This window comes from Hyperoodon ampullatus (genome assembly GCF_949752795.1).
Source record: "Hyperoodon ampullatus genome assembly, chromosome: 1".
Classification (NCBI taxonomy): Eukaryota; Metazoa; Chordata; class Mammalia; order Artiodactyla; family Ziphiidae; genus Hyperoodon; species Hyperoodon ampullatus.
The window spans coordinates 62431707-62456546 of NC_136914.1; the positions used below are offsets into that span (position 1 = coordinate 62431707).

Consider the following 24840-nt stretch of genomic DNA (forward strand, 5'->3'; position numbering starts at 1 on the left):
GTTGAATGAAATAAAAGCTTTTTTTTAAAAAAAGTATTCAGATCTTTCTGAATGTGAAACAGATTTGTAGATACTCCAAATCTTTAGATACTGTAAAAATGAAAATTCATTAACAGAAAATCATAGATCTGTAGTTGGCTACTTCTCTGAGCTAAATGTAAATCCTCACTATAGAAAGAGTTGCATTACTGAGATTGGATTTCAGAGTCTAGCCTTACATGAAGGAATTTAGACAATATTACAGATAAACTAATCAACTTCAAACAAGTTAAGATTGCCATTTTGGTCATCAAAAGAGTTTTCAACATTGTCTAGTTCGTTTATCCCCTTCTTCCAAGTGGAAATCTTTATTCTAATTACCTTTTTTTGATGGTATCTCCTTGATAAATGTGTTGGATGGTTTTGGGCTGGTAGTTGGATCCTGAGACCGTACAGACAAAATGGGTTCATGTGACTCAGACTGCAGGTTAGAGGATTCATCAAGAAATTCATCTAGAATGGATAATGGAGCTCCTAGTCCTATAAAGATTAAATTTTAATGAGAAAAAACCTACCTTCCTACATTGTATATTAAAAGGTTATTACAGGAGATAAATACAATTAATTTCCAAAGCATAGGAAACATAACCCCTAAATATTGCATGGAAAGACTTGTTTTCCAGCTTTTTTATATTTCTGAATAATTTAAAGAGTGCAAGCTAAACAGACAGCACAGCTCCTGCCGCTATGACCCCCTAGTCAAACCCTTCTGCCAGCCCAAGTCATGATAGTGTCAAACAAATACCTATTACAAAAGTTATATGCTAAGCCTAGAATCTCAAGAATCCAGAGGAGAAGATTAACATATTTTTAGATAATATTAAAACCATTTAAGGACAGGAATTCTATTTTATTTCACTGTTCAAAAATCACCATCATCAATATCATAAGCAGTTATATATGAACATGGCTGTATGCCAGGTATTATATTAAGGATTGTAATGTACAATCTTATTTGTTTTTTACAACACTATGAGATATACTTATTATGCTCCATTAAACAAAGTGAACCACAGAAAAGTTAAAAAATTTGCTGAAGCTCTTAAACATTCCAAGCTGCCTCTCACATAAACAAATGTTTTAGGAATAAAAATAAAAAGTAATGCCGGTTAGGAAATGATCAGTGCCAGCTGGTTCTGAATCAGAAGAGGTCACTCTCAGCTAGAGAAAAAGATATGGCTTTGAAAAATAGGTAGAAGTTGGATAGGTAGAGAGGTAGGGGCTAAAGCATGGAAGTAGCAAGCTAATTATTTTTATGGGTACTGAGGATTGCATAGTAAAAATTAAGGAAAGGTAGGTTGGGGGCTAAGACTATATTGATATTTGAATGCTAGGAGTTTTCTTCTGTAGGAAAAAGAAGAGGTTTACAATAAAGAGTTTTGAGCAGAAAAATCAGAGGATGAAAGTGGGATTTTATGAAGATTACTCTAGCAGTACTATGCAGCAAGGAGAAAAAAATGTTGATGGAGACAAAGAAGTCTGTAATAAGGCTGTTATAACATTCTGGATATTGGTAAGGGAGAGTAGTGGAAACATAAAAGGAAGACGTAGGGAGCATTTTGAAAGAAAACCAACTGGTCTGGGAAATCAACTTGATATTGGGATCGGGGGAAGCTCAAGCAAGCAAGCAAGCAAGAAGAAGCAGGGATGACTCTGAGATCATGAGCTTGGGTGCCTAATATAATGATGTAGAGTCAGTTTGAGATATGAGGAGATGAGTTAACTAGTGGAAAAATCCAACTGCTGGATTCTGGAGGGATGTCAAGGTTAAAGATAGAAATCTGACAGTTATCAGAAGTGAAAATAGAAACTGTGAGGGTAGGTGAGCTCTTAGAAAGTATTACTGGGAAATGATTACAGTAACCTACTATTTACATGTAATAAAAAACATGTTTATGCTGTATGCTTCAGTTAATTCAAAATCACTATTGAGATAACAAATCAAAATACCATATATATTCATTTATGTATTTATATTTAAACAGCTCTTTTTTTAAAAAGGTAGAAGTTTTAAAAATAATAGTTCAATGAGTGAACTGTAATTCCTTCAAGAGAGGAGAGCAGTTATAACTCTTTCATTTATACTTGACATTTTCCATTACCCTTTCTTAGAATTCTCAGTAAACAATTACTTGCACTCACTCTATGATTTAGGTAAAGCTCAACAGCCACCTCCTCTAAATAAGGAAACCAAGGTTAAGAGAGGTTAAATGCCTCAGAGCAGATCAGTGGCGAGACTAGCTATATAACTGTGGGGTTCTCAGGAAATAATTTACTCTAATTTACTTTTAATACTGTAAAAAGTATTACAGTATTACTGGGAAATGATTACATCTAATGGGTGTGACAAGAAAGTGAAGCAACCAAAGGAAACCCAAACTATTGGAGATGGAGTTAATCCAACATGTATTTCAAGAAAAGAGAATGGTTAAATATGCAGACTGATCATTGAGAAGTGATGATCTTAATGAAAAAAAAAGAAACTGGAGAGGTGGCCAAAATGGCAGAGTAGGAAGACCCTGAACTCACTGCCTCCCATGGACACACCAAAATTACAACCACTTACAGAACAACTATCTATGAAAATGACACGGAGACTAGAAGAAAATATTTTCCACACCAAAGACTTAAAAAAGGAACCACAGTGAGATGGTAGGAGGGACAGGGACATGGTACAGTCAGGACCCACACCCTCAGGTTAGTGACCGACATACGAGAGGAATATCACAATCATAGAGGTCCTCCCCAAGGAGTGAGGGGTCATAGTCTTATATCAGGCTCCTCAAACTAGGGATCCTGAACCAGGAAGACAAGCCCCCAGAACATCTGGCTCTGAAAACCGCTGGGGCTTAGGATCAGGAGAGCTGAAGGACTATAGGAAACAGAGACTCCAATTTTAAAGGGAGTGCACAAAATCTCTCATGCTCCCAGTCCCAGTGCAGAGGCAGTAGTTTGAAAGAAGCCTGGGTCAGACCCACTTGCTGATCTTGGAGAGCCTACTGGAAGGCAGGAGGCAACTGGTACTCCCTCTGGGGATGGAGACACTGTTGACAGCCATTTGGGGATCATTCTACCATGATAACAGTGGTACTGGCAAGTGCCATTTTAGAATCCTCCCTCTAGCTTATTACCACCGGGGACTGACCCCACCCACCAGTGGGTTGGCACAAGCCATGAGCCCTCCTGGAGCTCACAAATAGCTGCACAGGGATACAGCCTAGCCCACCAGTGGGCCAGCACCAGCCCCAAGTCCCCCCAGGGCTGCACAGCCAACCACACAGGAAGCCTACTGTGCCCTCCAGTGGGCCCTCAGCCACCACATGAGGCACTGCCTCACAGACAACTGGGCCAGGGCCCAGCCCCGCCTATCAGCATGCCCACATTAGTTCACCTTGCCACAAAAGAAGAGTGCATGCAGCCTACATACAGGATACCTCTAGAGCATATAGCTCTGGTGACCAGAAACGAGTGCCCTGCTGGGCCCCACTGGACATCTCCTACATAAGGCCACTTCTTCAAGATTGGGAAATGTAACCAACTTACCTGCCTACCACATAGAAATAAACAGAGAATTGGGCAAAATGAAGAGACAGATGAATATGTTACCAATGAAAGAACAAGACATAACCTCAGTAAAAGAACTTTAAAAAGTGTAGATAAGCAATCTTTCCACTTCTTTGAATCATCTTCAGTTGCCTTTATCAGTTTTTTATAGTTCTCAGCAGATAAGTCTCTCACCTCCTTGGTCAGGATTATTCCTATGTATTTTTTTGTTTGTTTTTTGGATATGATTTTAAAAGGATTGTTTTTTGTTTTGTTTTGTTCTGACTTTCCCTTTCTGATATTTCATTGTTAGTGTAAAGAAATGCAACAGATTTCTGTATGTCAATCTTGTATTCTGCTACCTTGCTGAATTTGTTTATCAGTTCTAGAAGTTTTTGTGTGAAATCTTTAGGGTTTTCTCCATATAGTATCATGTCATGTGCATATAATGACAATTATACCTCTTCCCTTCCAATCTGGATACATTTTATTTCTTTTTCTTGTCTGATTGCTGTGGCTAGGACTTCCGATACCATGTTGAATAGAAGGGGTAAGAGTGGGCATCCTTGTCTTGTTCCAGATTTTAGTGGGAAGGCTTTTAGCTTTTCACTGTTGAGTATTATATTAGCTGTGGGTTTGTCATAAATAGCTTTTATTATGTTGAGATATGTTCCCTGTATACCCACTTTGGTAAGAGTTTTTATCATGAATGGATGTTGAATTTTGTCAAATGTTTTTTCTGCATCTATTGAGATGATCATGTAGTTTTTGTCTTTCGTTGATGTGGTGTATCACATTGATTGATTTACATATGTTGAACCGTCCTTGTGAACTTGGGATAAATCCCACTTGGTCATAGTGTATGATCTTTTTTTATGTGTTGTTGGATTTGGTTTGCTAATATGTTGTTGAGAATTTTTCATTAAATACAAAGTTAAAAGAAAAGATATAATAAATATATAAGCAGAAATCAATAAAACTAAAATTGAAAATTAATAGAGAAGATTAATGAAACCAAAAGTTGGCTCTTTGAAAAGATCAATAAAATCAATAAGCCGTTAGCCAGGCTAACTAAAAAACAAAAAAAAAAAAGAAAGAAAAAGAGGACATATTACTAATATCAGAAATGAAAGAAGAGATATCACTACAGATCCCATGGACATTAAAAAGATAGTAAAGGGCTTCCCTGGTGGCGCAGTGGTTAAGAATCCGCCTGCCAATGCAGGGGACATGGGTTCGAGCCCTGGTCCAGGAAGATCCCACATGCCGCAGAACAACTAAGCCTGTGTGCCACAACTACTGAGCCTGCACTCTAGAGCCCACGAGCCACAACTACTGAACCCTCGTGCCACACTACTGAAGTGCACGCACCTAGCGCCCATGCTCTGCAACAAGAGAAGCCACTGCAATGAGAAGCCCGCACACTGCAACAAAGAGTAGCCCCCGCTCGCCGCAACTAGAGAAAGCCCACATGCAGCAACGAAGACCCAATGCAGCCAAATAAATAAATAAATAAATTAATTTTTAAAAAAGATAGTAAAGGAATATTATGAACACTTATGTGCCCAAAATTTAATAACCTAGATGAAATGGACCAACTTCCTAAAAAACATAATCTTCCAAAACTTACACAAGGAGAAACAGACAATCTGAATAGGACTATATCTATTAAATATACTGAATCTATTAAATATACTGAATCAGTAATTAATAACCTTCCAATACAGAAAATACGAGGGTCAGATGGGTTCACTGGTGAATTCTCCCAAACATTTAAAGAAGAAATTATACCATTTCTATACAATATGTTTAAGAGGACAGAAGCAGAAGGAATACTTCCTAAGTCATTCTATGAGGGCAACATTTTCCTAATACCAAAACCAGACAAAGACTTTACAAGACAAGAAAACTACAGACTATTATCTCTCATGAACATAGACTCAAAAATTGTCAACAAAATATTAGCAAATCAAATTCAACAATATATAAAAGAATTATACACCATGGCCAAATAGGATTTAACGTAGGTATGCAAGGCTGGTTGAACATTCAAAAATTGACTAATGTAATCCAGAATATCAACAGGCTAAAGAAGAAAATCATATGATCATATCAATAGATGCAGAAAAATCATTTGACAAAATCTAACGCCTCTTCAAGATAAAAACTCTCAGTAAACTAGGAATTGAGGGAAACTTCCTGGACTTGATCAAGAATATCTACAGGGCTTCCCTGGTGGTGCAGTGGTTGAGAGTCCGCCTGCCGATGCAGGGGACACGGGTTCGTGCCCCGGTCCGGGAAGATCCCACATGCCGCGAAGCGGCTGGGCCCGTGAGCCGTGGCCGCTGAGCCTGCGCATCTGGAGCCTGTGCTCCACAACGGGAGAAGCCACGACAGTGAGAGGCCCGCGTACCGCAAAAAAAAAAAAAAAAAAAAAAAAAAAGAATATCTACAAAAAACTATAGCTATCATCATACTTAGTGGTAAGAAACTTGAAGTTTTCCCACAAGATCAGAAACAAGGGAAGGATGTCTCTTCTCACCACTGCTTTTCAACATCATACATCATACTGTAAGTCCTAGCTAATGCAACAAGACAAGAAAAAGAAATAAAAGAAATACAAATTGGGAAGGAAGGAATACAAATTGAGAAGGAAGAAATACAACTGTCTTTGTTTGCAAAAGATATGATTGTCTATGTAGAAGTCCAAAAGAAGTGACCAAAAATACTCCTGGAACTAATAAGCAATTATAGCAAAATTGCAGGACACAAGGTTAATATACAAAAGTTAATCTATATACCAGCAACAAATAAGTGCAATTTGAAATTTAAGCACAACACTATCTATATTGGCATCCCCAAAATGAAAAACTTAGGTATAAATCTGACAAAATATATACAAGTTCTGTATAAGGAAAACTACAATCTATGATGAACTAAATCAAAAAAGAACTAAATAAATGGAAAGATAGTTCATGTTAATGGATAGGAAGATTCACTATCATCAGGATGTCAGTTCTCCTCCAATTTGATCTATGGATTCAATGCAATCCCAATCAAATCCCAGAAAGTTATTCTGTGGATATCAAAAAACTGATTCTAAAGTGTATATGGAGAGGCAAAAGACACAGAACAGCTAACATAATATTTAAGGAGAACAAAGTTGGAGAACTGACCCTACCTGACTTCAAGACTCACTATAAAGCTGCAATAATCAAGACAGCGTGGTACTGCCAAAAGAATAGACAAATAGATTGGTGGAACAGAATAGGGAGCCCAGAAATAGACCCACATAAATATAAACTAATCTTTGACAAAAAACAAAGATAATACAATTGAGCAAAGATAGACTTTTCAGCAAATAGCAGTGGAGCAACTGGACATCTACATGCAAAAAAATGAATCTAGACAACACAGACATCATAACATCACAAAAATTAACTCAAAATGGATCACAGAACTAAGTGTAAAATGCAAAAACTATAAAACTCCTAGAAGATAACATAAGAGAAAACCTAGATGACATTGAGTATGGCTTTTTAGATAGAACACCAAAGGCATGACCCATGAAAGAAGGAATTGACAAGCTGGACTTCACTGAAACTAAAAACTCAGGCTCTGCAAAGGACAATGTGAAGAGAATGAGAAGACAAGCCATAGGACTGGGAGAAAATGTTTGCAAAAGACACATCTGATAAAAGACTTAATCAAAATATACAAAGAACTCTTAAAACTAACAATAAGAATATAAACGACTTGATTAACAAGTGGCCAAAGACCTTAACATACATGTCACCAAAGAAGATATACAGATGGCACATAAGCTTTTAAGATACTGCATATCATATGTCACCAGGCATGGTGATAATGGGGAAGAAAGACTATGCATGTGTGGAGGCAAGAAGTATATGTGAAATCTCTATACTTTCCTTTTAATCTTGCTGTGAACCTAAAACTGCTCTAAAAAATAAAGTGTATTTAAAAATAAAAGATTAATGTGAAAAATCATATTCTAATAAAATTTTTAAACCTAGATGAAATTGATGAACTCTAAAAAGTATAAAATACCATGAATAACACAATAAGAAATTTAGAATGCAAATCCTTAAAGATTAAGAAAATGAAATGATAGTCAATACCTCCTTTGCCAAAAACCCCAGGTCCCAGTTGTTCTATGGTTGAGTTCTGCCAAATGTTTAAGTCAAAATCAATTGTATCATATATAAGTTGATACAGAAGAGCAAAGGAAAGGTGCCTAATAACCTTGATTATAAAAATAGACGACAGGGGGCTTCCCTGGTGGCGCAGTGGTTGGGAGTCCGCCTGCCGATGCAGGGGACACGGGTTCGTGCCCCGGTTTGGGAAGATCCCACATACCGCGGAGCGGCTGGGCCCGTGAGCCATGGCCGCTGAGCCTGCGCGTCCGGAGCCTGTGCTCCACAACGGGAGAGGCCACAGCAGTGAGAGGCCTGCGTACCGCAAAAAAAAAAAAAAATAGACGACAAAAGAAAATCACAGGCTATTTCATTTATGAACATAGTTGCAAAGATCCAAAATAAAGCATTAGCTATTCAAATCCAAAGGTATATTAAAAACTAATACATTATGATCAAGTAGGATTTCCAATTATTGCAAGGATTGTTCAATATAAAAGAAATCTATCAATGTTGTTCACTATATTAATAGATAAAAGGAGAAAATAATTTTATTTTTTTCAACTGATGCAGAAAAAGAATTTGATAAAGATCAACACCTATTAATGAAAAAAACTCTTTGGAAATTAAGAATAGAAGAGATCCTCCTTAATTCTGTAAAGGTTTTTCAGAAAAAGCTTACAGCATATTTTATATTTAATAGGCAAACTTTAAACTCATTCCCCTTAAGACAGGAAAGAAGACAACGCTGAACACCACAACTAATATACAACATATTGTAGATAATAAAAAGACATGAGTAGTATGAGGATTGGGAGGAAAACATAACACTGTCATTACTGGCAGATGATATGATAATCATATTCTGGAAAAAAAATAACAGAATTAATAATCTACTTGAATCAATAAGAGTCAAACAAGATTGTCATATACAAGTTCAATCTAAAAAACAATAGTATACACTAAAATCTAAAATGTAGAAAATCAACAGCATACACTAAAAAATACAGCAATAACCAACTAGAAAACATAATTAAAATAAGATACTATTATGATAGCAATGGAATCTATAAAATATCTATAAATTACTTAAACAGGGCCTCACTGGGAAAAAATGTTATAACTTTAATAAAGAACCCAGAAGACGACCTGAGTAAGTGGAGAGATCCTCCACACACTTGGATGGAATGGTTTAACAATATGTAGATGTTAATTATCCCTAAATTTATCTATAAATTCAGTACAGTCCAAATAAAATTTCCAACTGGATTTTTAATGTACTTGATAAACTCACTGTAAAATTCATACAGATGAATAAACATTCATGAATAGGTAAGTCAGGTATAAAAAAGGCAAGTAAATGGGAGAACCTCATATGCCAGATACGAAGGCATACTATAACACCACAGCAATAAAGAGAGTGTGATATTGTTTTAAGATCAGACAAATGAGACAGAACAGAGCGCTCAGAGACATATATACCTTAAATCAAAGGATAAAAGATGATGGTTTAATAGATGGTTTTGAGAAAACTAAATCTACATGTGGAGAAAAATAAAATTTGATGCCTACTTTGCATCACAGTCAAAGATGGAATCCTGATAGATTAAAGATCTAAGTAGGGACTTCCCTGGTGGTGTAGTGGTTAAGAACCTGCCTGCCAATGCAGGGAACACGGGTTTGAGACCTGGTCTGGGAAGATCCCACATACCGCGGAGCAACTAAGCCTGTGCGCCACAACTACTGAGCCTGCGCTCTAGAGCCCGTGAGCCACAACTACTGAGGCCGCATGCCACAACTACTGAAGCCCACACACCTAGAGCCCATGCTCCGCAACGAGAAGCCACCACAATGAGAAGCCCACATGCTGCAATGAAGAGTAGCCCCTGCTCACCGCTACTAGAGAAAGCCCGCGTGCAGCAACGAGGACCCAAGGCGGCCAAAAATAAATAAATAAAAATAAATTTAAAAAAAGATCTAAATGTAAAACTAATATTATAAAGTTAATTGAAGGAAATGTGACTTGAGGCAAGGACTATTTAAACAAAACTTCAAAGGCACAGAACTACAAAGCATTTGTAGAGTTGAAAAACACAATCGACTAATTAAACCTACTTATAGAGCACTCCACTCAATGACAGCAGAATACACACTCTTTTCAAGTGTATATGGAATCAAGACAGATCAAACACTAGACCATAAAACAAGTCCAAATAAATTTAAAAGGATTCAAATCATGCAAAGCACATTTTCTAATCACAATGAAATTAAATTAAAAATAAAAAACAAAGACATCTGGAAAAATCCCCAAATATTTAGAAAATAAAAAACATACTGTTAGATAACCCAGGGTCCCAGCTATTCAACTTCTAAGTATTTACCCAAGATAATGAAAGTATATGTCTATACAAAGACTTGTACACAAATATCCATAGCAGCTTTATTTTAATAGTCCCAAACTAGAAACAACCCAAATATATATCAACAGGTGACTAAATAAACATACCGTGGTATCTCTGTACATCAGGATACTATTTAGAAATAAAAAATGACGAACTACTGATATGGGCAACAACATGTTTGAAACTCAAAATAATTAGGCTTAGTGGAAGAAGTCAGACAAAAAAGAGTATATACTGTGTGATTCTGATTAATTCTAGAATATGCAAACTCATCTATAGTGATAGAAAGTTGATTGGTGGTTATCTGGAAATAGGAGCAAGAGAAAGAGATTACAAATGGGCACAAGGGAAGTTTTGGGCATTTTGGATATGTTCATTATCTTGATTGTGGTGATGTTTCCATGGGTGTGTTCATAGGTCAAAACATCAAATTGTACATTAAATATGTGCAGTTTATTATACCTCAAACTATTGAAAATATATGCTCACAAAATAACAATGTACAATAACTTATAAACAAAATAACATATGCAAGAAACACATAAACAAAAATACACACATTAAACACATTAGAATGACTGATTTCCTAAAGTGGAGGAAAGGAGAATGTCAATGAAGAACAGGAAAAAAATACAGTGTATAAATAAACAAATAAATTTAACAATCACAAGAATGGGACCTTACATAATGGGGAAGAGAGTGAGGGGGAAAAAGAATGAGATTTACTCAGCTAAAATGATACCCCTTTTAGGGATACACAGAAACAGTAAATTCTCTAAGTCTCAAAAAACTGAATAGCAACAAGTAGAAGCTTCCAACTTTCCATCACATGAATGAGGAAACACTTAGAAGGACTCTTTCCTGGTATCCCTGGAACAACTCAAAACTCCACCTTCTCATTCATTTAACAGCTATTTACTGAGTACCTACTATGTGCCAGGTCCTCCTCATAAGGCCAGTAATTTTTTCCAATAGCCACTCATCATCTCCCTGGTCCTACCTGCTGGGGCTTCCAACTTGACTGCTGCTGTAGAAGAACCACTGGTTATTCCCCAAGGGCCTAAACAGGAGTCGGCTTTCCCTCCTTCTTCAACATACTCCACAGTACTGGTGCTCCTCTGCTTTGTAACTTGTGCCTGAAGCCCTCGTGCCTGAAGCTGTTTGAAGGCTTCATGAAATGCCATTTCCATTCGAATATCATTGTTTTGAATTTCATAGTACAAGCCTGAAGAAAAAAAGATGTTGAAATAAATGCGACTAATTTCCCACCATCGTATACTGAAGAATGACAACATTTCACTTAAATTTTCCACACTTTTACTAAAGTTTAAGAACTATGTGATGAGCCATTTAAGAGTGGAAAGAGAAAGGGAAAATCTTCTAATGAAAGAAAACACATTCATATCACAGGAAAATATCAAACCAAGTAAAGTCCAGGCTACAACATTAGTTGGCTCCAAGCAAGTAGCATCTTCAAAGAAAATTTCTGCCTGTTCATAGTTCTCCATCAGGACAGCCAGGACACCACACAGCAACAAGCTGAGAAGAGACCACCAACATGATTAACAACATGGTCCCATGTCACAGTCATGGAACCAAGACAATTTCATATAGAAGCTTATCTGCTCCTACTCATTCCTTATCTCCCTTCCAACCATACCTGTGGATATGATTCTGGTTCAGGGAAAGGGCTTTCCGAAAACACTCTTGTGCTTTGATATTGTCTTCAGTTAGGAGGCAGAAGGCACCGTAGTCCAGCCAGTGCTCCAGGTTCTGGGGCTCACGAACCAACCTCTATCATATGAAACATCAGGAGGACCAAGGTTATTGTGACGCTATGTCATATTCTTTATGCACACAACATCACACAGTAAGCACTCCATAAATACCATAAGCTCTATGAAAGTAGAAACTATGACTAAGAAGTCATAGAACAGTCCAAATGCCTAGAACAGTCATTTCTCTGGCTTATAGTATGTGGTCAATAAATATTTGATGAAATAATGTAAAAAATGAATCCTCAGCTCATTGCTTCCTAGTGTCAGTGCTCTGGTCATCATACGCTCATCCAATTACTTGGAAACCAAAAGGTTCATTTTATATTTCATTTTAAAGATTTACATATAATCATTTCTGTCACAGTCTTGAGAACGCAAACATCAGCTTATCCACAAATATGTAAAAATAAAAGCAACTCAAAAAGAGTTAAAACTATAAAACATTGCTGAAAGAAATTAAAGAAGACAAACAAATGGAAATACATTCCATGTTCACAGATTGCAAGACTTAATATTGTTAAGATATCATACAGTCCAAAGCAATTTACAGATTCAATGCACTATCTATCAAAATTCCAATGCTGTTTTTTGAAGAAATATAAAAGCCCATTCTAAGGCTATGGAATCTTAAGGGACCCTGAATATCCAAAACAATCTTAAAAAAGAACAAAACTGGAGGACCCACACTTCCTGATTTCAAAATTTATAAAGCTGTAGTAATCAGTCTGATACTGGTATAAAGACAGACATAGAGACCAAGGGAATAGAACAGAGAGCCCAGAAATAAATCATAGCATATATGGTCAAATGACTTTTGACAAAGTTGCCAAGACCATTCAATAGGGAAAGGACAGTCTTTTAAGCAAACTGTGCTAAGAAAACTGGATATCCACATGCAAAAGATTGAAGTTGGACCCTTACCTAATACCATGTACCAAAAATAACTCAAATGAATCAAAGACCTAAATGTAAGACCTAAAACTATAAAACTCTGAGAAGAAAACATAGGGCAATAGCTTCACAACATTGGATTTGATTTTTCCTCCAGCTGGCTATGTTCTCTTTGCACCAGAGGAGGGGTGACCTGAAGCAACTGGGGCCCATGTGCATACAGAGGTCCTATGTACTGCCTGTGTAGGCATCAGCGGCTCTTCTCAGATGCAACCCAGGGTCGAGTCTTTTCCCTGGTTGTGGCCCCCAGATCCAATGCTGCTGTGGCATGGTCTAAGTGGGGCTGGAACATTGGTTTGGCTTGGGGCTAGGTGCATGGTGAGGCAGCCATGGGAAACCTGGCAGCCCGTAGGGCAAGCCAGGACGCTTGCACCCCTCAGGAGCAGAGTCCAGGCTTCTCCAGCCTTTTTATCCGTCCCAGCAGTCCTCCAACCAGCCAAGGTGGCTTGTCTCCTCTGCATAGGAACCCAGGACTGGGATACCCAGTCTGTGGCTTGACCTACTCACTCCCCAGTGTCAGTATACACCAGTGCAATCTCCCCTTTCCTCTGAGTCCCCTCTGAGGGGCATAGATCCTAACCAGATCTCCCCTTCTACTTTTCTTCCCCTTCTACTCAATTGTGCGTGTATCTTTCTTAGAGCCTTGGTTGTACAGGAGTCCTTCTGCCAGTTTCTAGTTAGTTTTCAGTGAGAATTGTTCTACATGTAGATGTACTTTTAATGTGTTCGTGGTGGGGAGGTGAGCTCCATGCCCTCTTACTTTGCCATCTTGATCTCTGCCTCTCGAGGTTCATTTTCTGCATACAGATACCAACTGTTCTAACACAATTTTTTGAAAAGACTATCCTTTCTGCATTGAATTTGTAAATTTGTAAACAACTTTGCCGAAAATATAATGGCCTTATTTGTGTGCACCTATATTTGGACTCTGTTTTATTGATCTATGTGTCTATCCTTTCACCAATAAGGTTGGATTTTAAACAATCAGAAAGTACTATTTATTATACCCATATTGTACAAATAGCAGTAATGACAACCACCAGAAAGATGTTTAATTACCTCTTCATAGTACACTGTTGCCATTTCATAGTTCTCATTGACTTCTGCTTCTAATGCAAAGAGGCGAAGCTGTTCACTGCTGGTACAAATGGTTGAAAGAGTGCCTTGGACATCATCTGGCATGGCCTTGTCATTATCAAGATGTTAGGCAGACAAAATAAAGCAATTACAAGTAGAGAAATTTTATAAGAATAAACCAAATGTGAGACTCTAGTCATGATGTCAAAAATGATACTGAGGTTTCTTACAGTCTTGCCAATACACTAAGAGAGTGAGAGTGAACCAAAGAATGAATATCAAGGGTGAAATAGAATCTCAGGTATCTGAATACCAACAGTCTAAGCTCATGGAAGTGAGTAAAAAATTATTCAGGGCACAACTGCTCTCTTCAACCCTTAGGGCAGCCAGAATCCCTAACTAAGTCACTTCTAACCTCAAACAGCTTCTTTCACTTTCTCTAGTGTACAGACAAATATGATCATTTTTTAGTTGTCATGACATGAAAAGCGTTGGCAAGAACTAGCTAGAGTCTTTTTTTTTTTTTTTTTTTTTTCCGGTACGCGGGCCTCTCACTGTTGTGGCCTCTCCCGTTGCGGAGCACAGGCTCCGGATGCGCAGGCTCCGGATGCGCAGGCTCAGCGGCCATGGCTCACGGGCCCAGCCGCTCCGCGGCATATGGGATCCTCCCGGACCGGGGCACGAACCCGTATCCCCTGCATTGGCAGGCGGACTCTCAACCACTGCGCCACCAGGGAGGCCCTAGCTAGAGTCTTTAAACATCAAGAAAACACGAGCCCAGGGTAAATCTTTGGCAGCTACATCTACGTTTTCAGTGGGATATATAGACAGATAGATTCCACAAAGGAGACATTTTAGAAATAGCTGGAAAGGTAGAAGGAAAAATAATATATCCTATATACCCAGAGAGGAAAGCAAGTCTGGTAATAACAAGTAATCTCTTGGGCCAGATGCTATGGCCAGGGAAGACCCCTCCACCAGACCAAATTCATTAACTACAAATAAAAATAATATCACTGACTTTAACAAGTAGAGTTACTAAGGAATGTGAAAAGTAAAGCTAAATTTGAGATGGGCCAAAGTAAGCTTTTGATCATTGATTAACGCCTCTGTTCTTTGTTCTTTTTAATTTTGGTGACTTTGACCTCCAAATCCCTACAGCAACACACTGCCATGCCCAAACCAGAAATACTATACCCCTAATATCCACTCCCCAAACCCACATTACAAGCCTTCTCCCTTCTTGTCATTTAGTCCCCTTAAAACTCCCCTCTGACTTCCAATATGCTGATCATTTCCCAAATGGATAAGCCTGGACTTCATGATTTCTACTCATACTACTCTCTCACCAGCACACTCAAGTTCTGGGCATCCTTGTCCTTTTCCTGCACTTGCCCGGAAAACTCCCAAATTAAAACAATCCTACAATCGGATTTCTTCATTCTTAGACAGGAGCTGCTAACTGATCCTGAAGAAAACCACATACAGTCTTAGCTGAAGGCCTTTAATACTCTCAGCAATCTATGTATTTGTCCTTGTTCAGCAACATTTTTCATAATGTTGTGCAGTATCTAAATTTTCTTCAAGCTTTTCATTCAACTCTTACCCCTTCACTTTCAGTAAAGGTGTTACTTCACAGAAGAAATAGAAATCATTAGGCAAAAAAACCCTCAACTTTTGAATCCTACACCCAAATTGTTTCTTTCTGCATCCACTGTTATCTCTTTCCTTTCAGTCTCAGAGGATGAGGCATCACATCCTTCTCCGTTTCAAGGCTAATTGTTCCATCTAAAATCTTGATCCTTTTCCACTTGTATATCCTGAGTTTGCCATTGGTTATTCCCTCTTTTTCCTCAATTTTCAACTTCTCCCAGTCTGCTGACTCTTCCTAAACCTGTGGACGTTCTAAAGACTTTTCCATCTTAAAAAGAAAATCTCTAATTTCTAGCTACTACTTTCCTACTTCTTCCCTTCATCTTCCAACTTCCTGAATTAATATTCCACCTGCTTCCTAATCACTCATTTACTCTTCAATTCATTATCATTTGAATCCACGTCATTAGCCCAATGAAACTGCTCTGTAAAAGTAACAGCAACCTCCTTATTGCCAAATCCAATAAAAACCTTTCAGATTTTTTTCTTTTTTCCCCAGGTTTAACAAGATATAACTGATATATGTCACTGTATAAGCATATATTGACTTAACATATATTGTGAAATTACTACTGCAGAAAGTTTAGTTAGCATTCATCATCTCATATAGATACAATAAAAAGAGAAAGCAAAAAAAGAAAAAAAAATTTGTCCTTGTAATGTGAACTCAGGATTTACTCTCAACAGTTTTCATATATACCACACAGCAGTGTTAACTATAGTCCTCATACTGTACATTACATCCCTAGTACTTATTTATCTTGTAATTGGAAATTTGTACCTTTTGACCTCCTTTCTCCAATCTCCCCTCCCCCTACCCCAGATCTTGTTTTTCTTGAACTCCTCAGAGTATTTGACAACGGTGACCATTTTTTCTTCTTAAAATTTTCTTCCCTTAGATTCTGAAATACCACTGTCTTCTGGGTCTTTTGCCTTTTCAACAATTTACTTGTCTCCTTTATTAATTCTTTTACTCATCCATCCCTTAAATGTTGGTGTTTCCTACGGTTTTGCCACCAGCTTGCTTCTCTCTCTACTCGTGCTTTTCTTGGCAGCTTCATCTATGGCCACAGTTTGACTAGCATCTATATACTCAAGGCTCCCAAATCTAATCTCCAGCCCAGATCTCCCTCTTGAGCAAAACCCCACAAGAGTCAACGTTTAAAACTGAATTCAACATCACTTGCCTTCCAGCAAATTTGCTTATGTTGTATTTCTTGTCCTAGTCAATGGTATTGCCAACTACCCAGTCACTGAGACTTAAACTTAAGAACCTTTGCTCTCTTTTCCTCCTTAGTATGTAATAACCAGTTAACATCACCAGTTCACCACCTCTAACCCATCCTACATACTGCTATCAGAGTGCTTTTTGTAAAATGTAAATCTAATCATATTATTTCCCAGTATAAAATAATTAAATGTATTGCATCTAACTGCTAATAAGGGAAAAAGTCAAAACTTCTTTGTGTGGCATATAAGGCCTCCATCCACGCTCCCAGCTCCCCTACCAGGAACTGATCCCTGGCTTCATCGCCTGTTTCTCTGTCACTCAACCACTTCAACCTCTGCTCCTGAACTATATGCAGTTTCTGTATATGCCATATTCTTCCAAGCTTCTAAGCCTTCATGATGTTCTCTATGACTCAAATGCTCTGAAACATCTACCTGGTGAGCTTCTTTTTAGCCTTCAAGGCCCAGGTCGAGTCACAGCTCCTCTGTGAGTCCTTCCCTGAAAGATCTCAGGGTGAAGCTGATACTTTCTTTAGGCATCCCCTAACCTGCTCTACCACGGACACACCTCTGTCACAGCACTTACCTCACTCTACTGCAGTTATTTGTATTTTGTGCCTCTCCCCTCTACTAGACAGAGGCTCCTTGGGGACATAAGGCAACAGTAATTACCATCTCATGCTCAGTTCTCAATTGCTTTCCACATCAAATCATCCAAATCATCTGTGCAGGATTGTTCTCTTAACCCTAGGATACTGGACACTCCTACCTCTTTCAGGAAGGCTGAACAGGTAAAAGAAAAAGTGACGGTGGCCAAGAAGAAAAAAACAGTGAAACAAAGAACAAATAGAATAGAGATTTTGAGGGACTTCCCTGGTGGCACAGTGCGGTTAAGAATCTGCCTGCCAATGCAGGGGACAGATTCGATCCCTGGTCCAGGAAGATCCTACATGCCGCAGATCAACTAAGCCTGTGCACCACAACTACTGAGCCTGTGCTCTAGAGCCGGCGAGCCACAACTACTGAGTCCACGCGCCCTAGAGCCTGCACGTCACGACTACTGAGCCCACGCGCCGCAACTACTGAAGCGTGTGCACTCTAAGGCCCGCATGACGCAACTACTGAGCCCGTGTGCTGCAACTACTGAAGCCCACATGCCTAGAGCCCGTGCTCCACAGCAAGAGAAGCCACTGCAATGAGAAGCCTGCGCACTGCAATGAAGAGTAGCCCCCACTCACTGCAACTAGAGAAAGCCCTTGCGTATCAATGAAGCCCCAACGAGGCCAAAAAAAAAAAAATCCACCCTTTCCTTAAAAAAAAAAAAAGAATAGAGGCTTTGAGGATGCATAGCTGGTTAGAGACTACCACGGGGACAAAAAAACACTTTGATTTTGTCTTTGTTTTCAAACAAACCACAACTGCATACATAAAAAATGAGCAAATGAAGGCAAGATGTAAGATGTACAAATATATACAAACAAGTGGGAGGAGACCAGTCAGATAGAAAAGGCATATATGAAGTGTCATTGTCATTCAAGTATAATATCTGAAAACTCATAGTTTTTCTTTGTTTTGATTGTCAGTCTTGAAGAAAAAGTTGAGAACTGCACACAATCACAGAATAAATAGAATGATAATTTTTTTCCACAATTTACATAGCTGATTTTATTTATTTTTTATCCATCAAATTTATGACAGTTATGAAATTAATTTTTCTATGAAGTTGAAAGAGGATACCCCCTTATTTTCCCTAAAATTAGTCTTATAACTTAGGCAGTTTCTTATTCATCTTTGTGTTTTCAATGCCTAGCACAGAGCAGACACCCCCAAAAATGTTTGTGGAATTAAGGAAGAAAAGAAGCAAGAAAGGAAGGAATCATTCAGAGGAGACCCTGATGACCTACAGAGAAAAGGAAGGGTTCTTAGCTCTGAAGCACTTACTTGATTTAAGGCCACATGCATCTGATCCACCAAGAAAACATAGAGCTCACTAATAAATTTCTGCAGCTCCTCTTGGCTTTCAAATGCTGTTGTCTTCAAGTACTTCTCTCTCACAATCTTTACCACAGCATGCTGCAAGAGACACATATCACCATCTGATAACACAGTCTAGCACCATGCTAACAGCACAGGCCTCCCTTGAGTTTCTGATCTAAGGCTCATCAGAACTCCAGGAGGTGACTGATTTTCCTTGGTGACTGCTACATTATTGGTTCTCTGATTTTCCCCCAATCAACATACTCCACATGGCTTTTCTTAACATCACCATCATCACCAATATGGTCAATACAGCATTCATACTTTGTGAAGAGAGTCATAAAGCAAAAAAAAACCTTAGCATTATGTTTATGCATTACATTTCTCATGGTGGCCACATGATTCAAGGGAGAAAAGGAGAAAGGCCTGATTTGAGAGTTTGGAGAATGGAATCCTGGTTCTAATCCTGCCACTGTACAACCTCATAAATTATTTTACACTTGGTACTTCAGTTTCCTCATTTGTTAAATGAATATGTACTCCTGGTATTACTATCTTACTTCAGAAGATGATTGAGAAGCCAAAGAGAAATAACAGGTGGTGAAATTTAAAATGCTGTACAAATAACATATTGCTATAGCCAGGACAGCGTCTTCTTTTTTCTCCCCTAAGTTAACATTATTGCCAGGCTTTGTACTAAGCACTTTCCATGCATTATCTTATTTAATTCTAATAATGACCCCATGTGATCATATTAATATCATCCCTCATTGTTAGGCAAAAAATTGAGGCTCAGAGTGGTAAGGTCACTTGAGACACAACTGAGATGTGACTATGCCACCTGAGAATAGCCTCTTGCCTCCATGGATATCAGCTGTTTTTCCCTTTGTTACTTCCACGTGCTTTCTTCGTATCTGTTTGGTATAGTATAGGGCACATAGTAAGTGTACATAGAGAGGCAGTGCAGTGTAGCAGATGAGAATGTGAGTCTGGAGCCAGACTGCCTGAATTTACACCCCGTCTTTGACCTTTACTAGCTCTGTGATCTTGGGCAAATTATTTAACCAACTAATGTTGCAATTCTCCATCTGTAAAATGGGGAGTACCTATCTCATAGGGTTGTTGTGAGGATTAAATTAGTAAAGTATGAAGCATTTAAAATTTTATCTGGTATACAACAAATACTCAATAAATGTTAGCCATTATTATTTGGGAAATTATTATTAAGTAAATATTTCTCAAATCTTAGTGATTCTATGGACTGGGAAAAGGTTTGTAATGGGAGACAGAGATAATTAGTCATGGAATCAATACCAGGTACAGAGTTTCTGCCTGCTAGTGCAACACGATATCTGGCCCCCAATCTGGCCTAACTTCAAGTGAAGAATCAGTTCCTTGGGCTTCCCTGGTGGCACAGTGGTTGAGAGTCCACCTGGCGATGCAGGGGACACGGGTTCGTGCCCCGGTCCAGGAAGATCCCACATGCTGCAGAGCGGCTGGGCCCGTGAGCCATGGCTGCTGAGCCTGCACGTCTGGAGCGTGTGCTCTGCAACGGGAGAGGCCACAACAGTGAGAGGCCCGCATACCGCAAAAAAAAAAACAAAAAAACGAATTAGTTTCTTAAAAGCTTACACTCAGGACAGATACTGAACCATTCCAAGGCTCTACAGGAGTGGAAAGATGTCTCCAGACATTCTATCATAGAGAACATAGCTCTTTGTACCAACAGCAAGAAAGGTAGAGCACAACTGAACATAACCAGAGAAAAAATGGTAACTAGGTATGCAGAGAAGATGCTTCATAAAAATCCATGGAATCATTAAATAAATTAATATTTACCTTGAGTTGTTCTTTAAAAGCAAAGTATTTTCCAGAGCAATTAAGTTCATAGTTGAGCTGGCACTTCTGCTCCTCCAGGGTTTCACTATCCAGATCACTCCCCACTTTGACTGCCTGTTTTCCAAACATCCTGTGATACTCATTCAGGATGGCTCTAGATATGTTCTTGATCTGCATGTGGTAGTCACTCACCGCCTAGAAAAATACAAAATGTCTGGTAAAGAGGCCTCAAAGCGGTCAAGACATGGAATGGAAGTCTGAAACTGGACTGGGTTTTACATTCAATAAACTTTAGGTATAAATTGCCCTTTTCTTCCCAGCTCAGAAACCATCAGCCAAAGATTAAACGCTGTATACTCTTCACTGAATGCCACTGGTCACAAATAGAAGCAGGAAGGAAAATATGTGAAGCTACAATTTCTCACCCCTCTGGAAAACATACTGAAGAGCCCATGCATTATTTTCACATGGGTGCACTCAACATCTTAAGAGTTTCACCTTGGCTTTGGTACTTGCCTTCTGAGCTCCTCCCGTCCGACGGGTAAGAGGTGGCCTTGGAGGTATAATTTCCTTGACCCTGTATCAGAAAAAAACAAAACAAAACTTTATTATATTCAGATTTATGTTCTTTTATTTCCCACCTCTTAAGGTCTAGGTGAGTGAGATCTAAGGTCGGTTGCCCATCACACTTGAGCACTGAGCTATTCTCTCATGTAAGAACCTCGACGTGAACCTCAAAACAGCGTATGGCTGTGGACTAGACAAGAAGAAAGCCACTAAGCAGCTAGCTGGAAAGTAACTAAGTTGCACTTCTGGCTAATTTGAGCCCTGGCTTTACCCTTACACATTTTTTTAAACTGTTGTACACAAGCTGCTTGACTCAGGGGTTAGAAAGAGATAGGTGTTAACGACTTTATGTGTACTCAGTAGAGTCTCTGAAAGCACAAAGTTTTGGAAATATAAATGGTACAGGCAAGCGAAAGCTTTTCTTTCCTTTCCAATAGGATAAAAACTGTACTCTTGGTCATAATTTATAAGACTACATTACACTACAGTAATGATATCAAACTTTATGGTGAATAAGAAAATATATTTTATCACAGTCAAACTACTTATGCCAAAACCTCTATCTTCTATTTTCATGAGCTCTTACAAGAACCTAAAGGAAATTAAGTTATAGCTCTTCCTCCTTACAGTTTCACATTCCTACTGAGGTATACTACACTGCCTTGAAGTTTACAAAAAAATTCACAAATTCAATTTTTCTTTAATAGGTCCTGTGTATGGGGGAATCCCCTGGCGGTCCAGTGCTTAAGACTTGGAGCTTGCGCTGCAGTGGCATGGGTTCAATCCACGGTTGGGGAACTAAGACACCGCAAGCTGCATGGAACGGCCAGAAAAAAAAAAGTGAGAATAGGTCCTATGTAATTTTATACCTTGCTCATAATTCCTAATTTTAATTTTATTTATTTTAATAGATAATATATCCACATGATTCAAAACTTAAGACATATGAAACAATATATAGTAAATTGTCTCCTTCCAACCTTATTGTCCAGCCACCCAGTTTCCTCTTCAGAGACGTTATTCACTTATTCAAAATATATACTGAGTGCCTATTATCCATCAGGCACTTTTCTAGGTGCTGGGGATAGAGCATTAAACAAAGCAGACAAAAATTCTTGCCCTCATGGTGCTTACATTTTAGTCGGGAAAAAAAGACAATAAATAACATAAATTGGTTATTGATATGTGCCATAGAGAAAAATAGTGCAAAAAGGCAGATAGACTATGTTGGGGGCTGGGGGTGGTGGAGTTGGGGAGCATATTTCACCAGGGAAAGACTCAGTGAGATGACAGTACTTGAGTATGACCTGATGGAACTGAAGAAACAAGTCATGTAGGTACCTGGGGTAAAGAAACTATAGGCAAAGCAAGCAACAAGTGTAAAGACCTTGGTGCAAGAGTGTGCCTGGCATGTGTGAGGAATAGCGAGAGGTCAGTTTGGCTGGACCGAAGAAAATGAGGAAAAAATATATGCAGAATATGTAGGCCCTTGTAGGCCACTGTAAAGCCTTTGACTTTACTCAGAGTGTGATGGGGAGTTGCTGGTAGTTTCTGAACAGAGGAGTCACATGAATTGACTTCCATTTTAATACAATCATTATAGAACCCTATAATAAGAATAAGTTGCCCAAATGTCCATCAACTGAAGACTAGAAAAACAAAATGTGGTATATTCATAGAATAAAATACCGCTCAACAATAAGGAAATGAAGTACTGATACATGCTACAGTTTGGATGAATCTTGACAGCATTATGTTAGATAAAAGAAGTCAGTCCACAAAGACCACATATGGTATGATTCCATTTATATGAAATGTCTCAGAGTTGGCAAATCCATACAGACAAAAAAGTAGATAAGTGATTGCTTAGGGCTGGGGTGCAGGGTGTTGGTGGGGAAATGGCATGAGGGTTGGAGGAAATGTAGAGGGATTGAGAATGTATATGGAGACATTACTCCCCATTTTACAGAGATAAAAAGGATATAAAGGAATACTATGAATAATTACACATCAACAAACTGGATAATCTTGATGAAATGGATAACTTCCTAGAAACACAATCAAAGCACTGTGGTACAATATAAAAATAGTTCTAAAAAATTACATATATTTACATGTGACAAGGGTGCGTATGTGTGTGTGTGTGTGTGTGTGTATAATATAGGGACTTTACAATAACTCCAGAAGGATAAGTACCAAGGTGTTAAAAGTGGTTATCACTGGGTGAGTAGAAAGAAATCTGGGTATTTTTAGATACTTTCTTGTTGATTTTTTTTTCCTTGCCTATCTTGAAATTCTCAATTTTTTTGTAACTGGCAACATACTGCTTTTATAACAAGAAAACAAAAGTAACAAAAGAAACTTATCTGAAAAAAAAAACCAGAAAACTGTCTGCTGCTTATCCCAAGAAAAATTACATTTATGTGGACAAAATGACTTACTTTTATTTATACCTAAACTGTCTTGCAAAGCAAGTATGAGAACCATTGCTACACACCTTCTGGCTAGTTCCTCTGGCATTCGCTTCGGAACCAAGGCTTTGTCCAGCTCAATCTCCAACACAATGTATGTCCCTGCTTCTACATATTGCTGTAAAGACATTTTTCTCTAATTTATTCTTTCCAGAAAAACAGATATTTATGAAAAAATTTTAGTAACATAAGATAATGCTCACAATATATTAAGTGAGAAAATTGTGTATATAACTATATATAGTGTGATTCTGACTTAAGACATTTTTTACATAGAAAAATAACTGGAAAGAGAAATAGTAACACTGGTTATCTCTTGCAGAAAAAGGTTTTCAATTTTATTCTTGGAAACTTCTACCCCAGCTGAAGTCTTGTTTAATTTGTTCGATACTGTTCTTGGAATTGTTTCAAGTGAATGCCATTCTTTCTTCTACCAAACCTCTTTCAGGAGTCATGAAGAAATAACCTCATAGCCGTCTGACATTCCCACCCACACCCTCTTAAGCGCCATTTATCAACTTCAACCTCATGGACATTTCTACCCAGATTCTTGCCAGCATCCTAACTATCAATACAACATGTCCAAAACTGAAATTATCATTTCCCCTATATCCAACTCTATTTTTACTTTTCTCTTAATGATTCTGTCATCTTTCCAGAAAGTGAGGCTTGAAACCTGAGTTATCTTTAACTTTTCTTCCTCAACACCCCAAAGCTTTCAAATTCCACACCCTGCCTCCACAGGTTTTTTACTTTCTTTACTACAATCCCTTCCCTAGATTAAACTGTCATCAACACTCATCTGTACTGTAAATAAAACCTATAAACTGACATCTGAAGACCTTACCACAACTTCAATCTCTTTTTTCCATATCCTGGCAAGAGTACTGCCCTGAAACACTCATGAGGTATTTTTTTCTATGTGACTTAAAAAACTTCAGTGTGAGTCTCTAAGATAAGGCTTAACAGTCCCTCATCATCTACACAGTGAAGCCCAAACTTTCTAGCAAGCCTTTCAAAGTCTTCCTAAAACTCAACTCAAGTCTCTGTCTTCTTTATCACCTCTTTCTAGAACCATTACTTTCACTTCTCTATACCATACACTGAATTAATTGATGTATGCTGAATTCTGCTACCTTCTTTGTGCCTTGACTCAAGC

The 24840-nt window shown here is 38.3% G+C and overlaps 1 protein-coding gene across 1 annotated transcript in view; it reads right to left on the minus strand.

Annotated features, from left to right (window-relative positions):
• Positions 1-24840, minus strand: part of CFAP70 (cilia and flagella associated protein 70) — a 90143-nt gene that overhangs the window by 18852 nt on the left and 46451 nt on the right. The window contains exons 13-21 of the mRNA XM_079718841.1: positions 23708-23799; positions 21160-21220; positions 20644-20838; positions 18769-18900; positions 13927-14052; positions 11799-11932; positions 11562-11677; positions 11139-11363; positions 361-519 (exon numbers count right to left, since the gene is read on the minus strand). Of these exons, the coding sequence (XP_079574967.1) occupies positions 361-519; positions 11139-11363; positions 11562-11677; positions 11799-11932; positions 13927-14052; positions 18769-18900; positions 20644-20838; positions 21160-21220; positions 23708-23799 (1240 nt within the window). The remainder of the gene's footprint in view (positions 1-360; positions 520-11138; positions 11364-11561; positions 11678-11798; positions 11933-13926; positions 14053-18768; positions 18901-20643; positions 20839-21159; positions 21221-23707; positions 23800-24840) is intronic.